The sequence below is a fragment of the Electrophorus electricus genome, chromosome 5 (assembly GCF_013358815.1).
Source record: "Electrophorus electricus isolate fEleEle1 chromosome 5, fEleEle1.pri, whole genome shotgun sequence".
NCBI classification, from domain to species: domain Eukaryota; kingdom Metazoa; phylum Chordata; class Actinopteri; order Gymnotiformes; family Gymnotidae; genus Electrophorus; species Electrophorus electricus.
Genome location: NC_049539.1, coordinates 1,505,437 through 1,526,101, shown reverse-complemented (window position 1 = coordinate 1,526,101; position 20,665 = coordinate 1,505,437). Strand labels below are relative to the sequence as shown.

Sequence of the window (20,665 nt, the reverse complement as noted above, 5' to 3'; positions counted from 1 at the left end):
GAAAGTGTACGCTTTTTAAAATCAAAACAATGACAAATCAAAGTTTTACAGGTGAGGACTTTAATGATCGTTTCTGGTCTATACATTAGAAGTAGCGCATCAAATGATAACAGTAAGAAGGTTCAGACAATGACATTCTGGTCAAAGTGCTCGAGACCCTTCGATGAGGTTCAAGGTTGGTGACTAGTCTTCAGATTCGCCTGGATTTCTGATGTCATCTATCTTCAAGATCATCTTCACCACTTGTGTTGCCAGGGAGATTTGTTGTTTCTTTCCAATAAGGGTCTCGATCACATGCTGCTGCTTCATATCTGCAAAAGAACAAAGAAATTAAGTGAAACTCATTAAAGGAGCAGATTTCTAGGGCAGAACGAGCATCGTATTCCATTAAGACGCCACACAGCTGTCAGAGCAGCAGTGTAGTCGAGGCAGGTTCCACGTGGGAGAGCTCTGTTACTCCACTCCAGCACAGCTGAGATGTAGAAATAAAAACCTCCCCGTTTGTTTTGGAGGATTCAACAACATCTGATAACACATTGTGTGGTGCACACCTTTACCTGTATTTTTAAAGATACAGAATTTAGAATTTGTAAAACCATGGCAACCAAACTTCTTGGGTAATGACCAACACGATATCCGTGCACTTTTTTTTTTTGCAGCGCATATAGCAAATATGTACCAAAATGATCCACTATTAGGTCACAGGTAATAATCACAATACACAAAAATAAGTACGTTAGCAAACCAATTTGCAGACGCCACTTCTAAGTGCTCGTCACAAACTGTCAAAGTGTTTATATCTGAACTGCTAAGGATCAGTTCGATTTGCAATAAAATTTAATAACACCCAACTGCTTTCATTACATAACTAAATGAAAAAGCCATTGTATTTACCAAATGACTCATTCTTTTCACTTTTTTAATGCTAGCCACACATTTTGGTTAGGCTCAGTATGAGCGGTCCTTGTTTTCACACAGTGGAAGGACTGTTAATAGCTCCACTCTATGTGAGTCACCATTACAAGATGTTTAAATATTTTGTAAATATGTGCACATACGCAAACCATCTAACGCCAAGAACATTTGGTTGAGCAGCTAACATGGAAGGACAACTGCTAATGTGAACAAAAACAGCAAAGCAATGGTGTAAAAACAAGTGTGACTAATGAACTGGCTATTGAACAGACACACACACTTTTCAACATGCTTTTTGCATACAGTAAGCTTACATGTACATACCTTATTAATTCTATTCTACTATCGCTCTCTCCTCACTTTGAAAACGTCCTGTCTGATAATCACACTTTAGCAAAGCCACGCACCATTTGTGTTCAGACGCAGGCAGTCGATCCCCAGCGCAGAGTTGTTCTCTTTGACCTGCCGGGCCCGGACCTCCGTCATTGTCTGGATTGGATTCAGGCCGCTGTTCTCGGCCAGCGCCATAGGGATGACCTCCAGAGCATCAGCAAACGCCCTCATGGCGTACTGCTCCAGAGAGGGGCACTGCGGAGACAGCACATGGCATACGTCACCCCAAAGAAACTCCACACCTGCACACCAATCGCTGCTGGATCGCGGCGCACACAGGGAGCGCGGTTCACCGCGGACACAAACTGACCTTCTCGGCTGCCTCATTCACGGCGAGAGCGCAGGCGATCTCGGACGCGCCTCCACCGTAGACGATGCGGTTGTCCCTGACCAGGTTGCGGATTACGCACAGGGCATCATGGAGCGCTCGCTTGGCCTCCTCAATAATCTGAGATTTTTTACACAGACACAGACACAGATACAGACCAAGCAGCGTTAGCCCACATGCTCCAGATGACTAGCCAGAGAGAGAGAACGGTCGTGCCTCAGCTCAGGACCGGTGCTGTGAACATGCTGTACCATTTTGTTCCCTCCACGGATGAAGATGGTGACGGCTCTGGAGTTCTTGCACTCCTCGATGACGAGCATGCGGTCTTTGGTGGTGCCGAAACAGAGTTCCCTCACCAGACCCGCCATGCCCAGCTTCTCCGGCGTCAGCTCACAGAACCGTGGCACGATCCGCCCCCCGGTGGCGATAGCGATGAGCTACAATAGTAGCGTCAAAAACACAGGCATCTCAACGCAAGCAGGCTTTTTCTATACAGAGTCCAAACCTGCTATACATTTCAGCTGTTTTGGGAAGGATGATGCCAGCCGGAATAAAGGGAACATCTGTAGCATTTTGCTAACCTCAATCTCGGGCCCACCGACCCAGCGGACAGCAGGAAGCCCATTCTGGAGCAGAAGGTGGTTGGCCTCATCATCAAAGCCCCACTGGCAAATAGCCAGGTTGGCACCGTTCTGCTTTACCTGTCGGGACACACGTGGACAAAACGTCACAACAGAATCTTTCACAGCCCAAAATTTCTCATGACACCTTTTATAAACAGCACACAGTTGCAAATTAAGGAAACATTTTTTTGATAGATCTAGTAATACTCATATACTCTGGTTATTTTTAGCAATTTAAACTGAGAGCCAATTACTGCATGGCAAACCAATTAATTTATATACTAACACCAACCGTATTCAGAATGAACCTTTCTGAATTCTTCCCATGGAAGCACAACTTATTACTACACAATACCACAATTTTCCATGTTTTATCATAATTTTATGGTATAAATTACCACATCCGAAACAGGACATTTTTTTGGGATAAAGCAAACATGCTCAGTTCCTTCACCAGAGAATGTAGCAGGAGACCCCGGACTGCACCTACCTGCTGAATCATCTCCTGAAACTTCTCCTTCTCGTACTTCTGCAGAGCCTTGTAGTCGTCCACAGAGGTTACGTCAAGCTTGTGCTTGGTTTTAGGTTTGGGAGGTTCGAACGGGCAGGTGAGGATGGCAATTTTTGTGTCCTTTAACACCTGCAGACAAAATGCATGTTGCATAAGCACCCTGCGTCTACATTTATGGCATTTAGCTGATGCTTTTATCCAAAGTGATGTACAATTATGTCAGAACACCACATAATTGAGGGTTAAGGGTCTTGCTCAGGGGCCCAACAGTGGAAACCTGGCAGTGGTGGGACCTGAACTGGCAACCTTCTGATTAATAGTCTGCACTTGACTAGTCAAGTACCTTAACCACTGAGCTACCACTGCACACTGTCTACAGATGTACTGAATGACAGACAAGCAAACAGCACAGTAAACCCTAGAATAAGCCCCACAGTAAACCCCACCTTGGGCATTTGAGGATGGCTGAACTCTTTGTCCACGATCACTCCTTTGATGAGCTGCGTGTCCTCCAGTTTACCTCCCACCTTCCCTTCCATCTTGATCAGCTCAAAGTCCACATCCCTCCTGTCCATGTCTGCCACGGTCAGGATGGCATTGACGGCAATCTGAGCCATCTGTCTGTGGCAGCGGTTGATCCTGCAAAAACACACCCGAAAAGGTTGAGTGGCCCCAACTCAGATTAGAGAGTAACTACTGAAAACCTGCTGCTCAATCGACCTGCAGCTGAGCGCAGACAAACAGCACACATCATAATCCTCAGGTGTAATTCACAAGACCTCCCATATGTCAATTATAAATGTCTTCTTTGTCTCGCTTCATTCTGATAGTCTAGACCTTACACTTTGGATCCGAGAGTGGTCATGGCTGTCTGGATTAAGGGCTCTGTGTTGCTGGGGTCCACTAGAAAGCTGTCACCGATCTTGTCCAGGTGTTCGATGGCAGTCCGGGCGGCCTGATCATAACCATCAGCGATCCGGATGGGATGAATGCCTCTGTTGAGGAGCTGCTCTGCCTGCTCCAGGAGCGCTCCAGCTAAGACTAACAGGAGCATGATGGAACACCACATCAACTTTGGGCACGAGTGCTTCGTGCAGTTTTTACTAATCGCAACATTCAAAGTAAAATGTGAATCATTAAGGGTCCCTAACTGTGAATATGAAAGACTCTGACTATTAAAAACAAACAAACAAAAGAACATAACTCAGCATAAGGTGTCTATTACGGTGCTTAACACCGCAAGTCCAATACCCGTAGTAGATTTTTTTTTTTTTTTTTAACCTTTTCATTGTTTGTTTATTTTATGGTTATTACTTTGTTTTCACATTTGTGAACATTTTAGCCGTGACAGTTACATAAGGGTGACCCAGCCATGGAATTTACGTGAGGGTTAAGCAGATACTCACCAACCACTCCAGTGGTTCCATCTCCAATTTCGTCATCTTGAGACTTGGAGAGTTCAACCATGAGCTTGGCGATCTGGTGATCCACATCCATCATGCTGAGAATAGTTGCGCCATCATTGGTAACGGTCACTTCGCCATCCTTGTCCACCATCATCTTATCAAGTCCTGCAAAATGGAGTAAATCACATTAGCAAACTTGGTTTTTTTTTTCAAGCCAAATTGCACTTGAACAGAACTGGAGCAGCACTATCAGTCTCATAAAAACTCTGACTGTACACAAAATCAAGCATATAATCAAACAAACCAACCAACCAACAAAACAGTTTGACAGAATCTACATAAGACATGTATCGCAAATCCTTGAACATCTTCACGAGCACAAGACTCCATAAGACTTTTAGCTGAGTCATGGATATCAAACGTACTGAGGGACGTGTATTTAACGGACATCACGTACTGAGGGACGTGTATTTAATGCGTTAATGCGTCTTACCGTTGGGGCCAAGAGACGTCTTGAGGGTCGTGGCAACTGCCTTCGCTGCCATAATGTGTGACTGTAAATTACAAAAGACACGCATTATAATAAACCGTTAATGCTGATATTAGCTAAACCATTACCCTCTATATATATGCACATTTAACACTTACTTTAAATAAAACACTACAAAGAATACTATATACAAATCTTACAGTTCATGCATAAAAAAGGTAAAAACCGCTGATGATTAAAAGCGCTGTGCGTTAGCATGCCTCCAAACGAGCGCGAGCACACATGGGTCTGCAGGCTATGGCATAGCACGCGGATAGCTAGCTGGCTAACGTGCTAATTTCAGACGTCAACAGTATCTAGTAGCCACACAAACAAGGAGACGCAATACTGTCCGGCTCATGCAGTTAAATAACAACAACGGGGAGGGTGCGGACCGTGACCATACTACAGACAAAATAAAGGCAGCGAACGGGCACGCTAACGGGTGAGCTAACAGGCTAGCTAGGCTAAAGAGGAAAGCCTTTTTCCATTGTAGCGTGTTGGCTACCTTCAGAGCATCGAGGCCCGTCAAGCGAGATTTCTTCTCCTGGTCCTTAATAATGATGAAGGGCCTCCCATATTCATCGAAGGCGAGCGTTCCTAACGTGGACATCGTGAACGGCGGCGACACGCGCGGTTAACGGCAACGCTCTGATCTGAGAAGGTGTTATCGGTGCACGCGGCCGCGCGGATCAGCCGGCGACTTTCTGGAAGAATCCCGGGGCGGTGCGGGCCAAACCAAATCACCTCGTTAAAGAAACACGAGCGTCATTCCGCTGGTTTTATGTCAAAGCGGAATACTTTTCAAAATAGTCGAATGCGCGTTGAAAGAAATGAACACACAAAGACATTGGTGGGTGCATCAAAACTTTGTGACAACACAAACCGACCACAATAATGTGGATGGTTTGTTCCACTCTCGAGCTAACTGTCATACTCTCGCATACTCAAGCACATGTGTATATAACAGTTGGATCGTCCTCGAAGGCGGTGGGCACTGGCGAGGCGGTCCTAAGTCGTTAACGAGCAGGTCTTTGACCGAGGTGCAGTTTTGGCTCAGTTGTGCGTTTATGGGGCGGTCACATTGAAGGGGACGTGTTAGACTTTCATGCATGTTTCCAAGCCAGCAATTCGAGTGATATTACTATTATGAAGGTAATAACAGGCTTTCTCTACATGTCATTAGTTTGATAGTAACTCGCATGAGGCCATGGGTGATGTGATGTGGTGTGGATTTCTGAATGAATGCTTTAGACATAATCGACACATGGCAAGAGATGGCTAGCCTAACTGTTGATAGCTAACCTAGTTGTTAGTTTTGGGGGGGTAAAAAAAAGCTGCATCGTCACGTAACCTCTTATCTTAAAAGCGTGTTGCATGCTTGTGTGTACATAAGACTCAGCTCTGGTGGTGCACACCGGGTCCCTACCATGCGCTGCGCACCCACGCCTGCCTTCTTGCTCCTGTACGGGTCGCAGCGAGGTCAGGCTCAGGCGCTCGCTGAGCAGATCTCAGAGCAGGCGGCTCAGCACGGTGTCTCGGCCGAGCTTAGCTGCCTGAGCAAAGAGGAGGTATGTGGTATTAGACACGACACGGTAAGGCTTGGCCAACGCGTCCGTACTTGCCTAATCTCACGACAGGCGGTTTTTTACACCTCTCGAAGTATAACTTGGACAGGGAACGCGGCCCCGTGGTCTTTATAGTGTCTACGACGGGAGATGGTGAGCCTCCAGACACTGCTCTCAGATTTGTGAGGAAAATCAAGAATAGATCTTTGACTGGTGACCACTTTTCTCACCTACGTTACGCATTACTGGGTAAGATTTCTGTCTTATGAAAGTTATGTCATTTAAAAAGATGAAACAAACACCCATTTTAAGATGTTTGGTTAAGATACTTGTAACTTGTTTTTGAATGCCTAAATAAAATGACAAAAATCACAGCATGCTGCATTTGATGGTTTTCTTTAACCAGTCAGGACAAGGTCAGACAAGTGTGCAGGGCCTTTCCTGTTTTGCTTCTTTCGGAATTTATTGCCATGACAACGTACATGCATGTCAGTGTAATTGCCTGTGATTGGAAACACTGTGTATCTCATCCAGCTTTGGGAGACACAAACTATGCAAACTTCTGCAACTGTGGAAAGACCATTGACCGCCGTCTGCAGGAACTTGGTGCGAAGCATTTCTATGCAACGGGTCTTGCGGATGACGGTACTGGGTAAAAACAAATCTTCCTCCTGTCGCACCAAATTGTAATCACTACTAATTCCGAGGACACTATAAATGTTTGTTTGTTTATTTATTTTTCTTATTTCTGGCCAGTCTCGAAGTAGTGGTGGATCCTTGGATTGAGGGACTTTGGGAAGCTCTGAAAAAGACATTTACAGAAATGTCTGTCCCGGATCGGAAGGCTGATGGTGACATCGTTTACGGCACGGCTGACGGAGCCGCAGGCACACAGGGGAAGACGGAGGTGAAGATGGAGGATGCTGCTCTCAGCCTTCGGCTGCTCAAGCTCGGTGATGCGGACTCTCCAAAGGCAGAGCCAGGAGCGTTTGTCGCTCAGAGCGGCGACGCAAACAATACCGGTCCTCCTCTGGTGGCATCTTTAGTCCGATCTGTGCCCCCCTTGTCGGTGTCGCCTCTCAGCATCCCTGCCCTGCCCCCGTCATACGTGGAGGTCTGTTTGGGAGACGGTCCTACTGACGGGGTAGGATTTCCGTCGATAGTGGAAGGAAGTTGGCCAAACAGCAAGATTCGGACAGAATGATTGTAGTTCAAAATATCCCAACATCACAGAAAATATTAACTGAAAAATAGTTCTTCGGCTAAACCTGTTCTTGCTTGGGCTGTAGGAGAGATGCTGCCCATTGAAGGAAGACTTTCAAGAAGTTCCTGTGTGTAGAGCGGTCCGTTTAACCCGGGACGATGCGGTGAAAACAGCCATCTTGGTGGAGCTGGACATCTCCGTGTGTTTGCCTTCAACACTCTTACTGTACCGTTGAAATGCTCCGTTGTGTCCTTTTAGTACCAGAGAACGCGGTTCTTTTACAATTGCCTTCCAGTTATTTCCCCATAAACCGTTTCCTTGTACTTCAGCAATAAAACCTGCATGAAAAGAAACCAGACATGCTCAAAATAAACCCGACACGTTCTGACCATCCTGTCTTCTCTTTGTGGTCAGTGCAGACTTGTCTTGTGTCATCAGGGTCAAAACATGCCTTACCAGCCAGGAGATGCCTTCAACGTGTGGTGTCCAAACAGAACTAGCGAAGTGGACAGCTTGCTCCAGAGACTCGGGCTCCAAGACCAAAGGAATCGGCTCATCTGCCTCCAGCTGTGTAAAGACACTAAGAAGAAAGGTACTGGAACCTCCGAGGACGTGTCCACAGGGATTGTTGTTCTTCATTTTCCAAATTACATCAGAGTGATGATGCCGTTATTTCAAGTCTCTGGATGTCTGTGGGTGGGGGCGTGCCTGTGGCCGGGGCCATCTGTAAGCTGACTCTGAACTGTATGCAAGCGCTTGTCTGTCTGTTTCTTCAGGGGCGAAGGTTCCTGCCCACATCCCACAGAAGTGCACCCTGCTAGATCTCCTGACCTGGTGCTTGGAGATTAGGAGTATACCAAAGAAGGTAATTCCAGACAGAGAACTTTAGATCTGGTTTCAACAAGGATTAGTGTCTGATGTCATTCATAAGAATGTAAGGAAAGCTGTGCTAATGCACTGGTGTGATGGTCTGTTACATTGAGGATTTTGGGTGGTTTATGCCGATTGGGAATGTGTGTGTGTGTGTGTGTGTGTGTGTGTGTGTGTGTCAGGCATTTGTGCGGGCGATGGTAGACTGCACGCAGGACAGTGGTGAGAGAAGACGGTTGCAGGAGTTGTGTAGCCAGCAGGGGTCAGCAGAGTACAACAGCTTTGTGAGGGACCACAGTGTAGGCTTGCTTGACCTGCTGCTGGCCTTCCCCTCCTGCACACCTCCCCTCAGCCTCCTTATTGGTTAGTAAATCCTCATTTGTTTGTCTTTTAAACTTCTCAAGCCCAAGCACATCCACCAGGTGGCAGTAAAATCACATGAAATCCTTATTAGGTCTCTAGGAACTGTTATTCTTTCAGCAACAGCTAATGATGTATTTTGTAGTGATCTGGAGAGACGAACCTACCATCGATGTGGGTGCATCTTTTAAATGTTGGCAATCCTGCCTGTGTTCCAGCCCACTTGAAAGCTGGTAAAAGATGTTGCAGCTGGGGTGGGCATCTGGGGTCAAGGTTGGACCAGCCCCCTGCTGTGCAAAACTCGCAATAACCTCATTGGATTTTTCTGCCTGTTCTGATTTTTGGGAACAGATGAGTGACCTTCCGTGTTTCGTCATGCAGGCTTTTTGGTGACGTGTTTTTTAGGATGTCGTAATAATCATAAAATCAGCATGACTGGCTGACATGTATATAGGTTGTGCAGCTGTTAACTGACTTGGTGCTGTTAAAATCAGTGCCATCACTCGAACACCACATGCTGTTTATCGGCCTCCCTCGTGCTGAAGAGGAGATTTGATTTACCGCAGCTGCTCCGAATATTTAATCCTTAATTGTAATTCAGTGGTGGTGTTGAAGGCTCGTTCTTCGCGCGTATGGCATGGGGAAGATTGATCTTGGAGAAAGGGGAAAACCGAGCCTAATGTCTTCTGATGGTTGGAACTCAATTGTAAACACTCTGTTAATGTTCATGAACGCCTGCATCCTGTTTCCACGTGGGCTCTGACCCGGCGTACATATGGCTCAGTAAAGTCTAAGACTCGCCTCCCTCGCTGCACTCACAATGGAACCAGCGAGATGGAAGTCTCTCTGCCGGCTGGACCAAAGCCAGCGGAAAGATGAGCGCTCACCGGAACTGCTGTCCACGGCGGTACCCAGTAGCAGGTTTAACTAGGTCAGAAGTTAAAGGTCACGTACGCTCCCTGACAAGCTGCGGTCATCCTTGTTTGTGCCAGCTGTAGTTGTAGGTCTCATCCTGAATCAGGAGCCTGTTGTGTCATCAGTGCGCATGGCCCTCAGGACATGTTCCTGTCTCGTTTCAGAGCACTTGCCTGCGCTGCGGCCGAGACCCTACTCCGCTGCTAGGTGAGACACCTGCGATTTTAGATTTACAGCTCGGGTTGAAGGTGGAAATTCAGAATTCAGTTTTTGGGTCGTTTTTTAAAAATATTCGTTAATGTCCTCATTACCTTTATGATGCTTCAGTGTGGTTTTAATTTTTTTTAATTTTAAATCAAAGGCAGCAGGACAGCGGGCAGGGGGCGGAGCTGGGGCAGGGCAGTTGGCAGGGGCTGTGGTTGGGGCGGGTCAGCAGACAGGGGGTGTGGCTGGGGCGGGGCGGGGGTGTGGCTGGGGCGGGCGGGAGGCGGGGCTGCTGTGTTCAGAGCTGCCTGACGACCTCATTTTCTGCACATTCCGTGGCCTGTGATGGTCTTGCTGTCAGAGTAACGCTAGTGATGGATTGTAATGAGCGTATCGGCTCTTTTTTTTCTGTTCCAGACACTACATTAGAACACTTAAATAGTACCGTTTGATTTCCCAGAAGTCGCTTCACATCTGTGGGGTGACATGATGACTCTGGTCCTGCTTCGCTCACCTGCATCTGTTCTGTTTAGCTCCAGCCTGCGATCCCCTGGAAGAGTGCAGTTTGTGTTCAGCGTCGTGGAGTTCCCCGCGTGTGCCGTGCGTCCGGCGCGGACAGGCCTGTGCACGGGGTGGCTGGCAGACCGCGTGGCCCCTGTACTCCAGCCTTACGGGACACCGCAGGTTTCAGCAGACGCCGGGGAGACTTCCACCTGGCCCAAGGTCAGCAGGCTGGTTGCTCCGCCTCCAGACGGCCTGGCCTCTCATAGCAGAGCTGTAACAAATTATTCTAGTTCGGCTTCTTTTTTAAAAACGTGAACATGGCTAATTGCAGGCCGCGGTGAGCTCAGTTTGTGTCAGACACCTTTAGAAAACTGACATTTTAGGGAACGTGGGCTGTGTGTGTTTGCCTGTGCTGGTGTGGGCTATGAGCTCATCCTAGGGGTTCCTCTGTTTCCAGGTTTATGTGAGTCGTCGCCTTGGCAACACCTTTCACCTGCCCTCTGATACCACTGTTCCCATAGTGATGGTGGGCCCAGGAACAGGTGTTGCCCCGTTTATTGGATTCCTCCAGCAAAGGTATGCCCCGCCTTAGCCTTCCTCTGTTCTGCTGCGATGGTCTCCGTGTGCGGCTGGGGGCAGAGCGCCCCCTGCTGCCTGATTCCAGGAGAAGCCCTTCTAACCTAGAGCCCAGTGCTACCGCCCTGCCACAAACCAGTCTCGTACCAGCAGGAAGTTGTTTCATATCAGCAGGAAGTGGTATAGTCCTCCTGCTGATGTTCATGAGAGACGTTCTGCGGTGCGTCTAAAGTTTTGTCAGTAACACTGTAGAGAAATATATTAAGTGTAATATATATGGAGTGAGTTGGCACTGAAGTATTAGGTCAAAGCATTCCATGACCATAGTCAGACCTGGGTTAGAGATGCGGCTATCAAAACATAAATAAATACGTGAGTCGGCGTCACAGCTGTACCTGTGATTTAGTCCTGCACACTAACCGCTTTGGTTGACCCTGTTGTCTTCTGTTAGCCTGGGCTGTGGTAGGCTAACGGTCAGAGACGTGGGCGGCGGGAAGTATGACATCAGTGTTGACCCTGGAGAGGAGAAGCCATTTCCCCGGCGATGTGCCCTCGTGACTCGGCCCCTCCCACAGATACGGAGGAGGCCGTCACCGGGCGCGGACATGGTGCGAGGCATTGATGTCGTCATGTGACCTCTTAAAAGGCAGCTGGAGGAGCTCTGTCACCCTGGAGTGATGTGATAAGACTTCATATGAATGGAGCTATTTGGAGTGGGTCGTTTCTGTGTGTGTGTCTGTGTGTGAGTGTGAGAAAAATACAGGAGAATGCAGTAGTAATCAGAGAGGTGAGTGGCCCAGCTGATGGTATGGCTGATTGATGCGCTGTCCTGATGAGCTGATGGTACATCCTGTAGAAAGCTGGGAAAGATGGTCTTCTGACACACACACCACACACACTACCTGTGCACACTTTTTAATGGTCATTGTTGTCCTATATGGTGTGTGTGTGTGTGTGTGTGTGTGTGTGTGTGTGTGTGTGTGTGTGGGGGGGGGTTGTTTTCAGAAAGTAAATGCAGACTTAAACACTGAACTGTGGGTAGTTTTGAGACTGATTTTAGAAATTGCTCTCCAAATGACTCCCTGCGATGCCGAGGGCTGCAGACAGGTGGGCAGCGCTCCATGTTGTGCCTTGCCATGGTAGAGCTCCTGTTCTTCTTCTCTTTTCTCTCTCGCACGAAAACAACATGACCCCCTCCCCAACACACACACACACACACACACACACACACACACACACACAGTAGTGGCTGATTGGAGAGGTAATTTAGTCATGCTCTGAAGGATGCCTAGCCCTCTGGCTCTGCTGCCTGGGCTAACTGAATTGTAGCGACTGCGTCTCTGGACGGTTTTTAATTCTGAGGTTCTGAGCGTGGCTGCCTTTTGATGCCGGGCTTCAGTGAGAGATGACAGTCACCGTTTTGTTGGCAGGGCCCTGTTGGTGTTTCAAAGCCTGAGGATTTCTGTTTAGTACCAAACGGTGTGGAATGCTTCGATCGCCCCCCCCAGCCGATCGATGGCCTGTCAGCAGGCTCGCAGAAAGGCATTGTAGCATGCCGTGAGAAGCAGAATGAAGAAGGACCACGGGAAAGGTCACGGGTGGCTCCAGTGGATGCAGATTATCAGTGAGAATCAGTGCTGCACCAGACTGGACAACCAAAAATTGGACTAAAGCAAAAAGCAGTACTGATCTTATGATTTGGATTCTCTCGTGTCTCTTAAAAAGCTACAAAAATTTCAATAAGAATTTTATTTATTTATTTATTTTTATAAAGACCAGACAGAATCAAATCCAGGTGACTTGATAATTTGAATAAGTATAGCATGTACTGCGTTAATGTTGCGTTAGAGTGGCTTGGAGGACTTGCACTTTATTTACTTCCAGGTCAGCTGTCATGTGACCAGCTATTGGCCTATAGCTTCCGCAGTTGGCCTGTGTCTCCCAGCATGGAACCTGTGGCAGTGATGTCTGTGGGAGTACTGGTATCACGGCAGGTTCCAGGCGTGCGTGACTGTCCTTACTGGGGTGCTGGTATATACCAGCCAGTCTTCCACTGGAAGTGCAGAACAGGTGAATGATTAAATGTTCTCTACACTTTAAACGGGCCCAGTTTTCTTCCTCGGAGATCAGTGAGCGTCTCCTCCGAAGCACAAGACGATGGGCTCACTTTGGTCTGTTTGTGGGTTGTTTTTTTTTGTTGTTAAAACTAAATCCAGTTTTTCATACTGAGCACCGTGGGCAACATAAACTCACGGTTAAGCCGTTTTATTGAGTGCCATTTCCAGATTGCATATGGAGATCCCAGATGCTAATCGCATTGCTTGGAGACAACATTATTGCACACTCAAGCAAGAATTCTTATGCTAAATGGATTTGCCCAGATGAGATTGAGCTGTTATACCCTTGAGTGGGGCAGAAATTCACTCTTGCCCCATTTAGGACCATTTTTATATAGTTTGACATAATGAATTTGTGCTTGGTACAGTGGTAATACTTTATTCTGAACACATTAATAAAGTGTTACATGAGTTTTTGTGTTCAAATTCAGACTGGTTTCATTTGAAGAAATTCTCTTCAGTGTGAAGTCACTTATGCATTGACCTCATGTCAGGGGTCATAAACCGTGTAATTACAAGGCCGTGTTTATCGTTGGCTTTCACTCTCACTTTTTTTGGACGTGAACATTTATGTTGCTACCAGAGCTGCATGATCTGTGCGCAACCTGCCACTACGTCATTACTGAAGTAAGACTGGATGACATTGACTAAACCACCGCAAGATTGAGTTAAAAATATCATCCCAGCATGTAGTAAACAAAGGCTTTTGTTCGAGCTCTTCTGTATGCTTGTCTCCTTCCACAGCATCGATATTGCAAAGGCCAGCACTGCAGTAAATAATTCTAATCATACTTTGCTCAGTTATACCAAATATGGGCCAGACCGCCTCACAGGCCGGTTCCCGCGGTGTTCAGACACGCTCTGTCACACATGCCATCCTGTTTCCCAACCGCCGCGGGACGCCTGCTACCAGGGCTGCATCCTTCGGCTCCGTGCTGTGCTCCAGCTCTCTGGTGGAGGTTACAAGTTGTTTCGCCCCCCCCCCCCCCCCAAAAAAAAAGCAGGCTAAGGGTTTTTTATAGCAGGCTCTAACTGGGCCATGGTGTCCTTCGCAGTCTCGTAGTTTCCGTTGGTTTCCTTCTGTGATGTGGTCTGAGGTTCTGTTGGTGGTGTCCACGCTCCATCAGCTGTAGCTAAGAAGGGGTTTATGAGGGAGAGATTATGCCCATTTGTTGAGCTTTACTGTGCTGTCTTTAAACCTGACGGTGCGTCATGACGCTCTAGGGTTCGGATTCTTTTTGGTATTTGATTTTGTGGGTAATAAGAAATTTATTTCTCCCCCCAACAAAGGTTTGAGATTTTCCGTTGGGTTAGTATTCAGACAGCAGCAGTAGTAGAAAAACCAAGAAATCCTCCTCCCCTGTAATAGTCACGAGGAAACCAGGCCTCCTGAACTCTAATACGGAGTGGGCAAATGGGCCCTCAGTGATGTGCGTGTGTTAGATGCACTTCACTTTGAAGGGAACATCTGTGTCTACCAGCTCAGCCAGGGGCTGCTGGCACGGGCACCGCTGTGACTCCACACCAGTGGGTGTGATGGTCCACCATGAGTGGAGGAGCACAGATTGTGTGGTCTCGGACACACCCAAGTTCCCCTGGACAGGCCTGCTGTGGTGCAGCTCGTTACCGTTAGAAGGTCGGAGTGTTGAGTACACGGTTTCGTCTGTGGTTTGGATCCGTCCGCACCAGAATCGCTAAAAAGCTACGCAGAGCCGTCGGGTCCATGGAATTTCATCCCGATACTCTGCTCCTTCTCCTTGCTCGCTCGAGGAGCCTCTTCCTTGTCGATGGATCACTATACATCGCTGTGGCTCTCCCGGCGGGATTGGACAGATGGCCGACGTTGGTCGTGAGACAGGGTGCCTGCACCTACATACGAGCGGTTGCCAGCACTGAGTGGGTGCGGCGTGCAGAAAGCCACCTCTGTGAAGGGTATTCTGGGAAGATGGCCAGATGTCTTTACCCTGCCAGTCTCCAAAGAAGTATTTCTGTAGCTGTTAAATATCTTTAAGCTCTTTTAGGGAAGGAGTGAAATGAAACATAATTGGATGCCAGCAGTGTAATTATAACCCTAATACTTTAGAAAGCATCGTGTGAAAAGACTGTAGGTGAACTCATCAAAATGCACAGTGTATTATAACAGCGGTTAATTGCACACAAATAAATTTTAAATGCTAATTTGAATACTGTATGGAGTTGCTCAGCTCAGTTCCATTTATTTGTATACATTTGTGTTGATTAAGAGAAATGTGGGTTTTATTAAACAGGGAAAAGGAGCGAGAGCAGAACTGTGGTAGCACCTTCGGAGAAACCTGGCTGTTCTTTGGCTGCCGACATATGGACAGAGACTTCCTTTTCAGGTATCTGCGCACACACGCGTGCGCGCTTTTCTCTTTTTGGGGACTTTCCTTGAATCTTTTTCACACGAACATTTTATTTTCAATTATTTAACATGTTACTATAAACAACAAAACACAAAAATGAGGACTATTAAAGCAGTGTTCTAGAGAGTGAAATCAACCCTCTGTCTTAATGGGGGTATTCAGTTATCATCTCTCGCGTGCGTGCGTGCACACACACACACACACACACACACACACCCCTACCTTGTCTGTTGATCTGGCCTGCTTTCTCTAGGGTCCGTGACACACTGGCCAAAGCTGGCACAAACGTTCGCGCTGTCCTGTCCTGTGCTGTCCTGTCCTGTGTGACGGCCCCAGCGTCTTGTTGCACTTGTCCTTGAGAGTCGTAATTGAGAGAGCCATGAAATTAAAGTGCTTTCTTTGAGGATTCTCTGCACAGGACGCTGGCCAAGCTCTGGTCACTCTGTAGACCCAGAGCCATAACTCAGAGCACTGCCGGACTAGTGACGCTGGTTTGGCATGGGCAAGTGTGTGTGTGTGTGTGTGTGTGTGTGTGTGTGTGTGTGTGTGTGTGTGTGTGTGTGGTGTGTGTGTGTGTGTGTGTGTGTGTGTGTGTGTGTGTGTGTGTGTGTGTGTGTGTGTGTGAAACCATTGCATGGTTCAAAGTCAGTATTCTCCTTTTGTCAAGCCATTTATCTTTATGAAGAATTAAATTCTTTTCTTCTGATTTTACTTGTATTAATCAAAGGGGAGAGTATTTCCCATTGTAATTCTCCCAGCGTCCACATGCTTCCTGTGAAATGTATTTACTCTGAACATGTTCCTGTTTGCCAGCTTGATGTAGTGTGCTGTATTTATTGACTTCCTATGGACGAAGTTAATTGATGACATGTATACTGTGCAACACCTCAGCCAGACTGAGTTAGAATGGAAAAAGACTTTTTTGATTTTGTTTTTGAAAATTCTTGCTCTAGTCTTGGATGAAATGCAGGCGGGGGTTTGTGTCAACAACCTTCTCCAGGAAACGTCGGCCTGCAGGAATTACTCAAGGCCAGCATTTAATATAGGGGCAAAGGGGTCATATCTGTGTGGTCAAGGGTGGGCAGGGCCGTGGGTGGACCGTGGCATGCTGGTTTACGTGAGGGCATTGTGGGCGTAGAGCCCGTCAGAGGCGCAGACAACTACTTGAGCCGCCTTTTAAATTTTTTTCCCCTCTCCTTCACTGGGGGGTTGGAGCTACACCTGCTCTCGTGACCACACACACACACACACACACACACACACACACACACACACCCAGGTCTGAAACCCAACCGGAGAGTCCACATCAAGTGCTAAAGTTGTGTTTGAGGGTAAGGACTGCACACTCTCCTGCTAAGCCAAACACTGGACTGGAAGAAATTCACCTTAAGTCAATGTTCCTGTGGCTCCTGCACATACCTGCAGGCTGTGCTATAACATCAGGGCCTTTTAATTAATAACAAATAAACAAGCAAACAAACAGCACTTCAGAGTTCAGCCTTGCCAGAAGAACAGAGCATGCTACAGCCGGGAGTCTGACCCCTTATTAATTCTGATCGGGGGGGACAGATGGACTTGCTCGCTCGCTCGCTCACTCACTCACTCACTCACTCACACAAACACACACACACACTAGTTGAAATGAAAGCAGAGTTGGAGAGGTTCTCCATGACGAGTTAAACTTAAGTCTGTAAGACTGTTTAGTCCAGCATCACATGGTCACATGTGTCAGAATCCTACAGAGGAGCCATTTGAGAAGTCTGTTGGGACACAGTCGTTGTCTGTTGTAGCGTATGACTGTTTCCCACTCATGTGCTTCATCTCAGCGAGGAGCTGGAGAGGTTCATGGAGAACGGGACACTGAACCATCTGAAGGTGTGTTCCTCTCGAGACCAACCAGAAGACAGTGGCTCGGAGCCCAAACCCAGATACGTCCAGCATCTCCTGTCCCAACACAGCAGGAGTGTCGTCCACAGCCTCTTCAGAGACCACGGCTGCCTGTACGTTTGTGGGTGAGTTGTTATTATTATCGACTTATTATAAATCCTCGTTTATTGTAAGCCTCAGAGCAGTTCCTGAGTGCAGAACGGTGCCGTTGATGATGTTGGCCCGCTGGTTCTCCAGAGATGCGAAGAACATGGCTAAAGACGTTAATGACGCACTGGTGGACATGCTCGGGCGGGAACTTCAGCTGGACAAGCTGGAGTCCATGAAGGCAGTGGCGAACCTGCGCGAGGAGAGGCGATATCTGCAGGATGTTTGGAGCTGAGGAGACGCTCTGATCCCACCGCTTCTGAAGATTCTCGTCACGTTTCCTCCGTGCGCCAGGTTTAAGGAACGGGAAACTTCCTCTTAAAGGAAACACTTTTTTTTTTTTTTTTTTAAATCAGACAAACACACAAATTGATAAGTTTGAAAACCATTTTGTTTGTGCCTTTATGCATTTAAATTCCTATTTTTTAACAGTGGCTCCCTATAGCTTGGAGAGATTACAGGTCATAAAAAGAAGGATTTATATAATGTCGGATATCGGCAGCAAAAATATGGCGTTCTGCCAGACTGGGCTGCTGTCTACCAGACATAACAAACTGGAATGTGCCAGATGGGCGAGTGCTGTCGGAAACAGTCTGGGACAGTCCGCAATCTTCCGCAACCTTTAATACTCAAATGGCTTTTTAGTAGTGAGCAGAGCAGCGGAGATGAATGCACCACTGGTTTGGATTCCGCTCGTGTTTCCCTCGTCTTGTACTGCGCCAGAGGCCTCCGCGTTTCAATCCAGTCTTATTTTACGTCTGATTACAATTCTGTAATCAAGCAAATTATTTTTGCTGCAGCTTTGAGAAAATAAAAGTGGTAAATTTGGCACCCCGTGTGTTCTCTCTATGCAGCAGCGTGTCAGAGCGTCACCTGGGCACGGGATTTTTTCAACAGTTGTTCTAATTCTCTGGTTGATGTTCTCGTTTAGTTTTACGCTTTTCCTTCAAACATATTTCATTCTATTCCCGGCTGATTAGTTATCGCGTGCTATACGAGTCGAGTTGGCGCAGAGCGGAACCGTCACCGGGTCCGTTAGCCCATCCCTGGGCAAGGACTCGGTTCCCGGGCCTGGCGTGTCAGAAGGCTGATGAGAGGTATTCATTATAACTGAACAAGCATCTAATCGCAGCTCAGCACACGGTTACAGACTTTCTGCTGAAATCCTCCTCCCCTGTACTTCATGTCGGTGTTGGTGTTGGTGTTGCTAGGACAACGAGCACCGAGCAGGTCCTGATTTCAACCGCAGGACGGTTCTGTCCTAAAGCAAAAGGTCTAGTGACAAAGTTCCTAACCAGAATTCCTGCAGCGGGAATAGGACAGTGAAGAAGATTCCAGATGAATGACTGCAGTGTACTGGAGAAAAAGACGTAGATCCAGTCAAGACTGTAGTGATGTACACTACAATTTCACTCCAATGAAAGTAGTGAAGGTTTCTCCAATTGTTTTTTTATTTTTTTTAATGCCAATTCCTCTTATTTGGACTGGCAGTGAAGTTTGGGGGGGAGAACATTATGTAAGGAAATCAGGGGAAAAAAGCTTCAGAAATTCTTGATTTTGGATGTAGACAATATGAAACTTGCATGAAAGTTCTCATACCTCATTAGTCAGACTCACTCCCTGTGACGTGAGGCCACTCGGTATTCCATGAAAACGAAATTAAAGAGACGGAAAAGGGGAGAATGGCTCATAGATTTGAGGGAGAGTTCCAAGAAATTCAAAAGTCGTCTATTTTTAGGAGCAGGAAAGCCTCTTTAAATTGCCAATGCGTTTTATGAAAAATATAATTAAATAAAAGGGAAAATAACTTGTAGACCATCTAGCTGTCTGAGGGAGTCTTCAGTCTGATGGTGTTATCAGGCATATTATCCTGGTAATAAATCCATTTTAGTCTTGAGCCAAACTGATGATGACAGAGTGACCTGCCGTGATGATCCTGTGACATTTCATCTCATGCTGAACCTTGTGGTTGCTGGTTCTGATCACATGACCGATAACCTATGTTCAGGACCACGGTCTTTTCAGAAGCCGAGGCACAGAGTTGTATCTAATAATGGATGCCCTGCATTAGGGAGACATTTGAAGTTTCAAATTACGGCGTCTTAATTAAAAAAGGTTCAAGATGCCATTGTAGACACAGTGCACGGATGCAAAATGGTGATCTCAATAAATCAAAAAATAATAATAAATAAGGCTACAAGCTCACATGCTGGTATACATGACAGAAACCGGTTATGGGCATCTTAAATGATCGAGGAAGATTTATGCAGAAGGTAATGATGCGGTAGAGGAGACTCCTGTCCAGTCTGCATTGGAGATTGTATTTCACCTTCAAAGGCACACTTCCTGTCCATGTGATGGGGTCCTCCCCACTGCCACTGTCGCCCTGTAGAGGGATGTGATGGGTCCTCCCCCACTGCCACTGTCGCCCTGTAGAGGGATGTGATGGGGTCCTCCCCACTGCCACTGTCGCCCTGTAGAGGGATGTGATGGGGTCCTCGCCCACTGCCACTGTCGCCCTGTAGAGGGATGTGATGGGGTCCTCGCCCACTGCCACTGTCGCCCTGTAGAGGGATGTGATGGGGTCCTCGCCCACTGCCACTGTCGCCCTGTAGAGGGATGTGATGGGGTTCTCCCCCACTGCCACTGTCGCCCTGTAGAGGGATGTGATGGGGTCCTCCCCACTGCCACTGTCGCCCTGTAGAGGGATGTGATGGGGTCCTCCCCCACTGCCACTGTCGCCCTGTAGAGGGATGTGATGGGGTCCTCGCCCACTGCCACTGTCGCCCTGTAGAGGGATGTGATGGGGTCCTCGCCCACTGCCACTGTCGCCCTGTAGAGGGATGTGATGGGGTCCTCCCCCACTGCCACTGTCGCCCTGTAGAGGGATGTGATGGGGTCCTCGCCCACTGCCACTGTCGCCCTGTAGAGGGATGTGATGGGGTCCTCCCCCACTGCTCAGTTGTTGTCTTGGCTCGCTTACTGGGGGCTTGGACTCGGACATTTGTAAAGCTGTTTTGTGACAGCAACTGTTGTAAAAAGCGCTACATAAATAAATTTTGATTTGACTTGTGGTGAAGGGGAGAAGTTACAGACACCAGGTTCACCGCGGCCTGAAGAAAGGGTTTCAGTGAACTCTGCAGATCTTTGTATCACTTGTCTCTGTAAGACAGATTTGGTGTTACAAGACTGATTGTAGGACAGATGAGTTAATCTCTCTCCCT

The 20,665-nt window shown here is 47.4% G+C and overlaps 2 protein-coding genes across 3 annotated transcripts; one reads left to right on the top strand and one right to left on the bottom strand.

Annotated features, from left to right (window-relative positions):
• Window positions 1–37: 37 nt before the first annotated feature.
• Window positions 38–5,429, bottom strand: cct5 (chaperonin containing TCP1, subunit 5 (epsilon)). The gene is made up of 11 exons (XM_027028076.2): window positions 5,214–5,429; window positions 4,670–4,730; window positions 4,177–4,341; window positions 3,613–3,811; window positions 3,217–3,409; window positions 2,750–2,899; window positions 2,218–2,337; window positions 1,888–2,073; window positions 1,619–1,756; window positions 1,323–1,503; window positions 38–311 (listed from the first exon to the last, which is right to left on the bottom strand). Exons 1-11 carry the CDS (start codon window positions 5,316–5,318, stop codon window positions 184–186), a joined length of 1,626 nt encoding a protein of 541 aa, XP_026883877.2. The 5' UTR covers window positions 5,319–5,429; the 3' UTR covers window positions 38–183.
• A 330-nt stretch (window positions 5,430–5,759) lies between these two features.
• On the top strand, window positions 5,760–18,270 carry mtrr (5-methyltetrahydrofolate-homocysteine methyltransferase reductase). 2 transcript variants are annotated; one of them, XM_027028081.2, is made up of 15 exons: window positions 5,760–5,860; window positions 6,102–6,276; window positions 6,369–6,522; window positions 6,808–6,925; window positions 7,030–7,417; window positions 7,563–7,676; window positions 7,916–8,069; window positions 8,254–8,342; window positions 8,530–8,710; window positions 9,787–9,829; window positions 10,360–10,549; window positions 10,788–10,906; window positions 15,291–15,383; window positions 17,234–17,407; window positions 17,532–18,270. In XM_027028081.2, exons 2-15 carry the CDS (start codon window positions 6,136–6,138, stop codon window positions 17,674–17,676), a joined length of 2,103 nt encoding a protein of 700 aa, XP_026883882.2. In that variant the 5' UTR covers window positions 5,760–5,860; window positions 6,102–6,135; the 3' UTR covers window positions 17,677–18,270. The 2 variants fall into 2 exon arrangements, with proteins under 2 accessions (XP_026883882.2, XP_026883881.2); XM_027028080.2 differs by having other exon boundaries at window positions 17,234–17,419.
• The last annotated feature ends 2,395 nt before the right edge of the window (window positions 18,271–20,665 follow it).

What these genes read in the sequence shown, in the direction of transcription:
- cct5 (XM_027028076.2), bottom strand. Translation starts at nt 5,318, where the DNA reads ATGTCCACGTTAGGAACGCTCGCCTTCGATGAATATGGGAGGCCCTTC. An exon ending in CGGGCCTCGATGCTCTGAAG is followed by an intron (nt 4,731 to 5,213) that starts GTAGCCAACACG and finishes TGTAATTTACAG; the next exon opens with TCACACATTATGGCAGCGAA. An exon ending in TCCGTGGAGGGAACAAAATG is followed by an intron (nt 1,757 to 1,887) that starts GTACAGCATGTT and finishes AAAAAATCTCAG; the next exon opens with ATTATTGAGGAGGCCAAGCG.
- mtrr (XM_027028080.2), top strand. Translation starts at nt 6,136, where the DNA reads ATGCGCTGCGCACCCACGCCTGCCTTCTTGCTCCTGTACGGGTCGCAG. An exon ending in CCTACGTTACGCATTACTGG is followed by an intron (nt 6,523 to 6,807) that starts GTAAGATTTCTG and finishes TATCTCATCCAG; the next exon opens with CTTTGGGAGACACAAACTAT. An exon ending in GGCTGCCTGTACGTTTGTGG is followed by an intron (nt 17,420 to 17,531) that starts GTGAGTTGTTAT and finishes CTGGTTCTCCAG; the next exon opens with AGATGCGAAGAACATGGCTA.